This window comes from Scomber scombrus, chromosome 11 (genome assembly GCF_963691925.1).
Source record: "Scomber scombrus chromosome 11, fScoSco1.1, whole genome shotgun sequence".
Lineage (NCBI taxonomy): Eukaryota > Metazoa > Chordata > Actinopteri > Scombriformes > Scombridae > Scomber > Scomber scombrus.
Genome location: NC_084980.1, coordinates 1,046,073 through 1,058,289, shown reverse-complemented (window position 1 = coordinate 1,058,289; position 12,217 = coordinate 1,046,073). Strand labels below are relative to the sequence as shown.

The 12,217-nt window shown below is 39.2% G+C and overlaps 1 protein-coding gene across 1 annotated transcript in view; it reads right to left on the bottom strand.

The window, feature by feature from the left end:
* The window catches only part of LOC133990717 (disks large-associated protein 1-like), a 72,412-nt gene that overhangs the window by 23,372 nt on the left and 36,823 nt on the right, over positions 1-12,217 (bottom strand). Inside the window, exon 4 of the mRNA XM_062429117.1 lies at positions 9,501-9,792. Coding sequence (XP_062285101.1) covers positions 9,501-9,792 — 292 coding nt within the window. The remainder of the gene's footprint in view (positions 1-9,500; positions 9,793-12,217) is intronic.

Below are 12,217 nucleotides of genomic sequence, written 5' to 3'. Positions count from 1 at the left end.
GTGTTAAGTCACTGCTGATGAAAACCCAACATTTCTTGCTACTGTTACCTCATATTAAAAGCTTTCCACTGACAAATTTATACTTAAGTTGAAAACATTAAAACTCTTTTTCTTTTTTTTCTTTTTTTAAATCTCACCATATATTTGTTGTTAACAAACTATAGTTTTGGCAAGTCGGTTAAGACATCTACTTTGGCATGAAACAAGTCATTTTTCTAACAATTGTTTACAGACAGATTATTTCACTCATAAATTACTATATCACAATTCCAGTGGGTCAGAAGTTTACCTACACTAAGTTAACTGTGCCTTTAAACTGCTTTGAAAATTCCAGACAAAATGCCATCATGTCTTGGCATCATATAAGTCAACTGAGGATGTATTTTGAGGCCTCAATGCAGTGGCTCTATGGGGAAATTTGAAAAAATCAGACAATACCTTAGAAAATAAATTATGGTTCATTCTTGGGAACAATTTCCAAATACTTGAGGGTACCACGTTTATCTGTACGAACGATATTACGAAAGTATAATCATCATGGAACCACACAGCCATTATAGAGAGAACAACAGCAAAGGATATTGTGAAGATGCTGGAGGAAACAGGTAGAAAACGCATCTATATGCACAGTAAAACAAATTCCATATTAATGTAACCTGAAAGGCCACTGCTATAAAACTGCCATTAAGAAAGCCAGACTACAGTTTGCAACTGCATATGGGGACATAGATCTTACTTTCTGTAGAAATTGTAGAACAAAAATTGAACTGTTTGGGTCTGATTTACTAAAGGTCTGCGTGTGTAGAAACATGTGAAAACTTGACATCATCCACAATAAGCTGATCTACTAACGCAGCGCAATGAGGTTTGCATCTTTCAACTGTGCAAGATAGTACGCGCTGTCCATTTAGTACGTTTGTCATAATGAATAATATGTAATATGAGACGTTTCAACCCCAGTGTGTAAAATACAGAGAGGAGAAAATGTAAATATGTTATATAGCACACGCATTGTGATTTACCAAACCTGAAGGTATTATTTCTGACGCTAACTGTGTCTATAAATAATACCTTTGAAGGACAGGTATTAACCAGCTGTTACTGTAGAGAGGAGGAGACGGAGACACAATGACAGACAGGACAGGTTTTTTCCACCCGTGTTAATATTTTACTAACAGCATTGACTTTGTCACAAATACTCTCCCATATGTTGGGTTTTCTGGTAATATTTTTTTTGCTAAAACTCAATATGGTTGTTAACCTCTTCCACTAAAACCACTAATTCCATGGGATCAAATTTCATTTTGTTCTTGCAGCTTTCTGCTCGTCCAAACTCTCCATTAAGACACAAAACCCTCATTTAAATCATTGCCGTCTGCACCTGTTGCACCTGTTTTCATTTACACAGTTATTCTTAGTAGATCACCCACAAAACGCACGCTGACTAAACGTGCAATCTGTTGCACTGCACACGCAATTTAGTATTCTTTATTCGGTATCTTAGTAAATCAGGCCCTTTGACCATAATGACTATTGTGACGTTTAGAGGTAAAAGAGGGGGGCTTGCAAGCCGAAGAGCACCATCCCCACTGTGAAGCACAACAGCATCATGTGGTGGGGGTGCTTTGCTGCAGGAGGGACTGGTGCATGTCACAAAATAGACAGTATCATCAGGAATATGTGGATATATTGAAGCAACAGCTCAAGATATCAGCCAGGAACTTGAAGCTTGGTCACAAAGGGGTCATCCAAATGGACTTAGATTCATGCATACTTCCAAAGTTGTGGCAAAATGGCTTAAGGTCAACAAAGTCAAGGTATTGGTGTTGCCATCACCCTGACCTCAATCCAACAGAACATTTGTGAAACTTAAAGAAAAAAAGCCTGAGCAATGAGGCCTACAAACCTGACTCAGTTACACCAGTATGTCAGGAGGAATGGACCAGAATTCCAGCACCTTATTGTGGCAGTCTTGTGAAAGGGGACCTTAAAACGTTAGTTAAACTATTTAAAGGCAGTGTTATCAAATGCTAACTAAGTGTATGTACACTTCTGACCCACTGGGAATGTGATGACAGAAATAAAAGCTGAAATAAATAATTATTTTTACCATTATTCTGACATTTCACATTCTAAAATCAAATAAAGTAGTGATCCTAACAGACCTGAGACAGGAAAATACTAGGATTTAAATGTCAGGAATTGTGAAAAGCTGAGTTTCAATGTACTTGGCTTATGTGTATTTAATCTTCCGACTTCACCTGTAAATAGACACTCTACACAGTATGCACTGTATGAGAGACAGCCTTTTGATGAAAAGCTTTTTAGAACGTATTACATGAAAGTTAATCTCTCACACTTTTCCCTTTATGTGAATATGAAGACAGTTATACAGCTGCTGTCAAATCCTCAGCAGCTGAATGAAAATCACAGAGATGGCTGGTGGGAAAGTTGGATCTGTGAGGAAGCACAATGAGAGAAGGTGATTAACTGGGCTTACACAACTCATCAGCCTGCCGCTTTTTAACTCAGCCTGACCTCATTTAAGTTACATTTTACTGTCGCAAAATCTGATTCTGTCTTTCTTACTCACTAAGTCATATTGGTCTTCTGTTTTGCTATCTTATTTCTCTGTAGTGAACTCACCTTTGTTCTTTCCCTCTTATTAACCACAGGTCATTATGCTTCAGCTTTCACACTGCTTTGTTGCATCATCTATAAACCACAGCAGGAAGCTGACACTAAAATGCATGATGGAACAGGCTCTACTGATTCAGCTCTAATGGACTGCTCTGTGATCACCTAAGTCGAATCATTTAAAATGACAACAAAAATAAACTGTGTGGGATTATTTGTTTATAGGATGTGTCCATACAAAAGAGAAATGTACATACAGTGCAGACATGCACAGAAGGCCAAATATGGTAACTTCCCTTTGAAAGTCCTAGTAGCCTTAATGCAGAGGTACCTGTTGTGGACAACAGAAGCAAAGAACTAAGACAAAGAAGAAAAAAGATACTGTTAATACCCAGGAACAGAATCAGTTCATGTGTTTTCCTACAATGTTGTTGGTGTTACTTTATGTTATATCATGTTCTACATCGTTTCCACTGTTTACACAATTCATTTCTTGTCATAAAATGAAGGGTTAAGGGTTAGGACTAACTACTGATGTGGTGTACAAAATGTGTAAATATCCTCCCTCCTAGCTCCTTGGTCAGACGTGACAGGACAATGCTCATGTGGTATTTGGCAACCATTGCATGAGGAGGAGGGTTGAAGGGTTCAAAATATGACAGCCAGGAAGGAGACTTGTTCTTTCACAGTCTGCTTCACTGATGAATTTCACTCATGAATTTTTCAATGCATCACTGATGAATTGAAAGTTTTTAGTCTTTAATGACCATCATGAGTGCTGGTGACGCTCGCCCCCACTTCTCTCTGTGAATCAACTGTCAATTTCATCATCTAAAATGACTAGAAAGTGGATTCTGCTGCATATTTGATAAAGTCTCATGTGCACAAACACTGAATGACAGGATGTTAAGTTGCTATACTCAAAGTACTCGTATTCTGTATGTAAAGCTGGATATCCATGTATTCAACAGTTGGCATTCGTGAAAATAGTAGAGAGGAAGTGGACTTTGTAAATGTATGGAGAAATACTCCCTCTCATGGAGGGTACCTCAAAGGACAGCTATGAAGACAATGGACCCCCCAAACCCAATCTACTAGCCCAGATCCTTCATGTTATCTGTTTTAAATTACATGTAGCATTTCACATTGCAGTAGATGACCCTGTCTGTTTTTATACAATATATCGCTAAAACAATAAAAACAACGTTATTTTTTCACCTTCTCTGCTGCAAGGAGAAACTAGTTCATATAGACTGACCTGACATGAGAAGATTGATCTCCTCAGTCTCTTTCAGGGTGTGTCCTAGTTTATTCAACTGTTCAGACTTGTGCAATGTTGAAAGTCATATAGGAGTGTTACTAATATTAAGTAAGACTGCAGTCGTAACTTTTACATGAATGTAACCAGGGTGATTATTCAGACGTGAGACCAACATGTTAAATTGCTATCAGGTAAACATACAGAGGTTCATGGTTTTGTAGCAGGCTAAATGCAGCTTGGTCAGTTTCCACTGGGTAACATCAATGACATGTTCAAACAACTACAAAAGTGTCAAAGTAATAAAATATTATCTGCATCTATAAATATTCTGTACAAGGAGACAACATGTTTTCTCTTGTCTTTTCTGGCCTTTTGGGTCAGAACTCATGTTTGATCTTGTATACCATGCTGCAAATGAGTCAACAATTAAAAATGTCAAATGAAGCCGTTAAGGTCCTGTGGTGATAATTGAGTTGTACAATAGGCCTGAGTGAATAGTTCAGTTCAGTAGACATTGGAGCACCATTTATCAACACAATCTGCAGTCATCTGGAAACAGAGCTGAGCATCTACTGTACTGTATGACTGCAGAAGAATGTGCAAGTGTTCATGAGTGAATAATGCATACATATGTGGGCTTTTGTGTGTGTGTGTGTGTGTGTGTGTGTGTGTGTGTGTGTGTGTGTGTGCATGCATGCGTGCGTGCGTGCGTGTGTGCGTGCGTGTGTGTGTGTGTGTGTGTGTGTGTCCGTCCGTGTGTGTCCATGTTTGCTCTTGGTTAATATAAGAATCCCCAGAGGAGCAGCAAATGTAGGTCATCTCTAGTTGAGCACTTTGAAAATAAAAGACAATCCTAATACCAAACAGTCGACACTAAGTCCCTTGTGGCATCCACTCTGGCGTGTTCTCATCTGAATACCACAGATGAAGACGGCCTTTCTTTTTTAGTTTTTACAAGATTATCTTTCTGGTTCATTGTTACTGTGCACAGCAGAGTGCAGATATGCACTAAACTGCAACCCGGAGCATTTTCTAATGCTTTATGTGTGCAATTGCATGATGTTCAATTGGACTGCAAACTCTGTCAAACCTTTCAGACACACTTTTAAATCAGCATGATGTTTACACTCTCATGTTATGGCATGATGCAATTCAGAGATTTAAAGAGGTAAGCAGAAAGCTGTGTCATTTAAAATCTAAAACGATTTTCATGAAATATCTGCCTGACTCAGGCAAGCTAAAGAAGAACAGTCTGACTGGCTCACCACCCAAAGGGATCACTCCAGTAAGCACAGTTATCTGCTTGTGTAATCTACGAAAACTGCAGTCCAGATTAAAATAAAGGCAGAATAATGAGATTTGAACTGCTCCCTGTTAAATCAATGGCCTACATTGTTTCAAGAGGAATCCTGGTTGTCCATTTCAAGCTACATGGTAAAAAAGTATAAAGGTCTCATTTGAACGCACACACACACACACACACACACACACACACACACACACACACACACACACACACACACACACACACACACACACACACACACACACACACATCACAGCAAACCTACAGACATTATGTGTGAAATAATTGTTTGCTGTAAACGCTACCACCGACTGCAGGGTCACCTACAAATGTTTTTGATAGCTGTCAATGTCAATTTGTCCAGTGTTTTTGTAGTCTCACATGTGAACGCCTGTGAAACAGCAGCCAGAATACTATTGTTATGTTGTGGCTGTGTCCCCCGAAGATGTGTTTCCTTTCATTTTCTCTTCCCAGTGTTCCCAGTGCTCCCCTTCCCAATCTCTCTCTGGCCCAATCCCAAACCAGCCTCTACACTTCACCATCAAGTGTCATTCCAAATTAAGTTACACTCCCTGCTGTGGAGGACACTTCTTATGAAGGTGGAGGCTATTAATGGATAGCCACATTATGGGATGCCCTTGCCACTCTACCACAACAAGGAAACAGTCGTCACCATAGAAACAGATTTATCTTATACTCTTTCACAGGTTATAAGAAAAAAGGGTAGCTGCTTGCAGAAGACGAAAGCTTGTACAAAGTGTCGCAGCATTTCTGTGTTTGATGTAAAGTACTTGACAAAGTAGAAAGACAGAACTCTTACAATTGTATGTCGCATAAACATTTCATATTAGGATGATCCTAAGACTGCACCGATGTAGACTCGCTATTTAAGGGTTTCTCCGAACCTCTAAGTTACACCTACATGCTACACTGCCCCTCACTCTCTACTACTCAACATCATTACCATCACTCACCCCTGCTGTCACCGGACCATTCCCTGCCATCAGTCCTTCATCCAGATCCTCCTCCACAATTAAAACTCTTTTCTTACCACACCAACCTGTCCTTGTCCTGTGTTTGTGTATCTCATGTGTAACAACAGTACAGGATACCAGCATTCTCCTTTAAGAGGCAAACAAAGAGTGATTTCCCACCAGCTGATGGTTTTACCTGTTTGTACTATTTACACTAGATGTAAAAAAAATAAATGAAAATCCACTAGAAGTACTGTATCTCATGAGACTCCACAGAGGGACATCTTGAAATGGAAACTGGTGGCAAGTTAATTGTCAGCGTTCCTGAGAGAACTGGGGAGCTGATATTTTTCATCCTCACAGATCTGAACACTATTCCAAAACTCAAAACCAATGGCAACAGCCCATCAATTATCATACAAGCAAAGGACCAGAGGAAAATCTGAAAAACAATGAGAAATGATTAAACATGAGTTACAGCAGAGACAACAATTATGAACTGATATTGTCCCTGATTCAGAACTTCCACACTACACATCACAGGTCTGTGACCTTACTGGTATTTAATCGCCATTCAATTCCACATTGCCTTAATCATCAAAATATGGAAGCCTATCATGACTCATGGTTTGCTTCTGTTTTGTGTGTGTACTGAAGCCTGCCTAACTAACTTGCAATTTTTTTTATCTCAGGATCAAAAGTTAATTAATTTGTATCTCAAAAAAACAGGCTTTGTTATCTTGAGACAATACCAGTTAGAATAGAATAGAATAGAATAGAATAGAATAGAATAGAATAGAATCGATACTTTATTGCCATTGCACTGATAAAACAATATAATAACGAAACTTAGTTCAGGAGCATTCCATATAGCAGCATCTTAATTGTCTTAAATTAATAAATAATGTCTAAAAATAAATGTGTCATAATAAAAAATTATGAGTATTTCTTCACAAGAAAACACAAGTAATTTCCCCTTATCACTTATAATGATCATCAGAGATCAGAGGGGTATTCCAACATGCTGGATAAAGGATAAGCCTTGCTGATTTCAGGTATACTATTACTTTCAACTGTTCAACTAACTTTCAACGTTCAACTGTGTAATATTCTTTTTTAACTTTAAAATCCATGCAATTACAATATCAAATTTTTATTGACTATATTTTTTACTACTATTGTTTTTATTGCCTATGTACTCACTTATTATTTAATGATCTTTATTCTTTTTATTGACGCTCTTTCTATTTTTGCTCTCCACTTGCTGCTACAATACTGTACATTTCTAGCCTGGCTAACACCAGTCCGCATCACAATCTCATGAGATTGAGGTAGGGTCAGGGGAGGAGCCGTTCATTTCCTCGTATTTAAGGCAGGATCAACGAATGTCGATCAAATGCTTCTGTACGCTACAAACTTACAGCCAATTATATCAACGATAGACGATGATGTATTCAGAGCCTGTAGGGAGCAGGGTGAACACTTCCTGTTTATGAAGGAAATCATGTAGCGCAGGTTTTTGTTCTATTTTCAAAGTGAACTTGCCTTCCAATTTTTTTAGCACACAATCTACTGCTGCTTCGAACGGTTGCTGCACCTCCATGGCCGCCATGCTGGATGTAAACAGAGTCGCTCTACGGTCGTCATCGTCTTGAGCCCGCCTCCCCGTTCTGTGATTGGTTCCCTATCTCAGGCGAAAATTTCGTCTTGGTGGCCATGCTAACTTTCTGAGTGAAGTAGAATCTCGCTCGAATGAGAGCATGGGTATACCCAGGCTTCCCCACCGTGGGACTAATAAACGTATGCTGCAGACAAAGCCTGCTCTGTGGCAGGCTAACTGTCTAGCTTAATTTGGCTGTGTTCCAAAGAATATCCAACAGATGGAAACAGACTCCAAAAAGACGGTTCTGCCAAGTGTCTTTTCACGCTTGCATCATTCTTGTCATGTCCGTGTTCAGAAATATTAGACAGAAGAACTGTGAAGGACCTTTACAAAAAATACCTGTTTCAGTTAATCCCCATTTTTTTCATGGTCACTTTTGTTTTAGAGTGAACCCTTTTATGTGTTTATTTAAAGTGTGTCAACATTCTTTTTTAGTTATTTATTTATTCACTCACTCACTCATTTTGTTCAAGGTGTGAAGACAAAAAGAATACTAAGGTCCAAACCATGACCTTCTGTTGGGTTTGACCAAACAAATCTCGCCTAGGGCACCAAAATGGCTAGAGCTGGCCCTGCTCACAGTAACCCATCAGCTTCTGGCTGGTTGCATGCACAATGAAATCATGATGGGAAGCAGAAAGTAATTTTCTCTCATTTTTTCACTTTCCCCAGCCAGGTTTATTCCTTCAGTCCAGAGAACTGAACAACCAACAAAAAAGATACTTCCGATTCAAATACATTTGTTTGAAAGTTGTGCTAAATGTCACAAAAAATGAAAATGTGTGGCCATGTACACAAATCTAAAGACTAAATATCACAGCTATTTAACAAACTGCTAAAAAGAAACTGTATCTATGGAGTCCCAATTTAGTCATAATTCAGTTATGAAATAGAATTGCAATTGGTTCATGCACAAGTTAAGCGTTGTATAAATTCTGCCACCAGGTGGTGCTGTAGAATCATTAAGAAACTAACTAGTTTATTTAGCAGCTGAGGAAATATACCGGTGGACTATGTATATTGGCATAGTAAAGTAGTTTGTCACAGTGGAGTTGCCATATGTAGCTGTGTGCTGGTTGTTCACCGAAAGTTAACACAGGCATTCTGGGAAAATAGTGATATCAGAGCCAAAGGCAGAAGGACCGGCCAATCACTGTGCAGGTTCAACCCACTGTCTCTGATTGGCAGACAGAGTCATTCTGCTGAAACACACCATTATGAAATAAAAAGGCCATTAAGAAAAACGCCATTTGGAAATAAACTATGTTATTGTAAAAATGTGCAAGATTAAATTATGATCAAATTATATTCATAAAAAAGGAAAATATTGCATAATAATCGAGAATATTTCATAATAACGTAAAACATTTCATAATAATAGACTGAATTTTAAAAAACTGTTTTATTTTTTCACAATATCATATTTCATAATTGAAATATGACTGAATTGAGACTCCATATTATATATACAGATATTTATTCTTATCATATCTTTGTCACTTGTCTGTATGTGCACTCTTTCTAGTGGATGCATACTTTCAAAATTCTTCCTATACAGAGCATTGTGACATCTGGGTCTGCAGCCGGACTACACTGTGGTAAGGAAAAAGAAAAAAATCACATCCAGAGTTCACATCTATCCCTAACCTTATATCCTACCTGTGCTGCTCTGGATGGTCCTGACGGTGGTGGCAGATGTGCGTGGTGGGGAGGACGGTAGCAGGAGCAGCGGTCTCCCTCCTTCTCCTTCTTCCTCCCCCTCGCAGCCCTGGTCAATCGCCCTCACATAGCTGTGACTCCTCATTCTGAAGCATCCTGGCATGGGCAGAGTGTCCATGGTGTCCATGGTATCCATGCTGTCCATGGCAGCCTCCATGGCCTGGGATTGCATCTCACTGTAGACCTGCTCACATACCTGCTCAATCTGTCCGTTCACCTCCACCTCACTCAGCTGGATGAGAGGAGGGCAGGGCACCAGAGCAGGAGCAGAGGGAGAGGAGGGGAGGGACAGAGGGAACAATGAGGAGGGTTGACATTGGGGAAAACACAAATTATTTTACAAAACATCACACAGTTCTGCTAGAGGTACTTTCGGCATGCAGGTGAAATGAAAAAAACAACACTTATGAGGGGCTTTTTTAATGACAACTGCTTGACTCCTTGGTGGGACATCTACTCGCACTTTTTGACCACAGGAACATTTTATGTAACTAAAAGTGTAATATCGGGAAGTATCGGTATTGGTTTTTATAACAGAGACCATTTTATCCCCTATGCTCTCACAGACTTGACGTGATGATGGTGAACCCAGACATCCCAACTCCCCAGGAAGTTTCGGGAGTCTCCCGCATATTGATAGCGTCTCTATGACGCTCGCAAATGAGACATAATCTCGCGGAATCCAAGAGCGCGCACTAGAGAGTGACTCACTGCGCGCTTGTGTGTGTGTGTGTGTGTTTGTGTGATTATAAATGCAGCGCGTGTGAGAGCAAAGCGTCCTTATAACTCTGTGTTGTCGCTGATTAGACCGATCTCACCCCCGCCCCGCACAGACACCTAGTGTAAGCCCCCCCCCCCCTACCCTCGGAATGGACCTCCCTGAAATTACTTTCTGCAGCTTGGGATGTCTGTGAACCCATCACAGTATATACGACTGAAGTCTGCAAGGGACATTTTAATTTAGCTATACTGTCACAAGGGAAGGGGTTGGGACTTCCTACCCAGGGGGCAGGGTTTGGTGTTGTCACAGGGGCAGCTACTGTACCGTACCTCCACAGGTGTTAGGACCACGTTGCCACAGTGCGCCACATCAGGCCAGGTAGGCATCTAAAACAATACCTGACCTTAAAGCAAAAGCTCACTTACTTATCTCTTACTATCACTTCAACTTACAGAAGAGGTACCCTATTGTGGGATTTGAACCTTTGCCTCCCAGTCCCCAGAAAACAGTCTTAAACTCTATTATAGAACTACTGCTTCAGTCACCTTGCAAACTGACCACTGGCATGTATGTCTGTGGGAAGACATTAATTGCACGTATTGTTCTATAACCATCAACCAACGTTCTATTGCATTTCTAATTCAGTGTTGTTGCTACTGTGTATGCCTGTCAAATCAGTTTTCTTTTAATTCTGTGTTAAGTAAATACATTCTCATTAACACATAACGTAGCAGGCCAACTGTAACATCTTATTTGCACCATACCTGTATCCTATCTGTAGGCTTTTATCTTGCTATCATTTTTTCCAAATCATTGGAATTAATTCTCACATTGACTTTAACCAAAACAAATTGTGATTGAATAGATCTCAAACGCAAGAGTCACTTGCCTGTTGTTCAAGTGAGGAAGATTGAGTGTATAGTAAATTTCCTTATAGGGTGGAATAGGGAGGAACCATACACAGCTGCTGCAGTGGTGTTAAGTAACATTTATTTGAATAATGGTGCCAATATATAGTATGAGGCAAATCATCACAAATATGAACTAAATACTTTTATACAGCTTTTTATAGTAAAAGTAAGTGTTGTGCTGTTTCTCCTACATAAGTGACATTACGTTAGTAGAAAAATATGCTAAGAGGAATAAATGGTCACAGGAGTTTTTAATGATCTCCAAAATTCTTTATATGTGTAGAACAGTCCCCCACTTTATCATCTGCAGTTAGTACAAAATGCAGCTGCTCGTTTTCTAACTGGTAAGAGAAACTTTTATTGCTTATTTTTACATTTTAAATGGGCTGGCACCACCTTATCTAGCAGAATTCCTGCATATTCATACTCCAGTTAGAGCACTGAGGTTGACCAACCAGATGCTCTTGGATGTTCCAAGATCCAGGCACAAAAATGTAGGCAATCGAGCCTTTGCAATGGCTGCATCAAATCTATACTGCAATTCATCTATTGTTATAATGTTTACAGTTTTCTTTTATTCATATTTGTCATTTATTTTTAGATTCATTCATTCATTTGGGTATTTTTAAGCCTTTTCAGCACTTTGGTCAACTGTGGTTGTTTTAAATGTGCTATCAAAATAAAGTTTGACTAGACTCAACAAGGTACTGCAGTTTTATAATTTCTGTTAAATTAAGCAAATATAGAATATAATCAGCCTTATCCTTCCAGGAACAAATTTGTATGGATGGAGTTTGTTGAAAACATGACTCTTTTCCTAAGTAGAGTTTTAGTGTTGGTAATGCACTGTGTACAGCTCTCTGTTCAGATTGTATTTTACATTATTTTCAAACTAGGATTGAGGCACTGTTTTTTAACCTCAGTTATACTGTCTTCTATTATTTAATTCTTTATAATCCCTGGTGGTGTACAGATGTCCTGGTGGGTGGGTATAGTGTCGCTTTCACTAACTACTACAGTTTTAA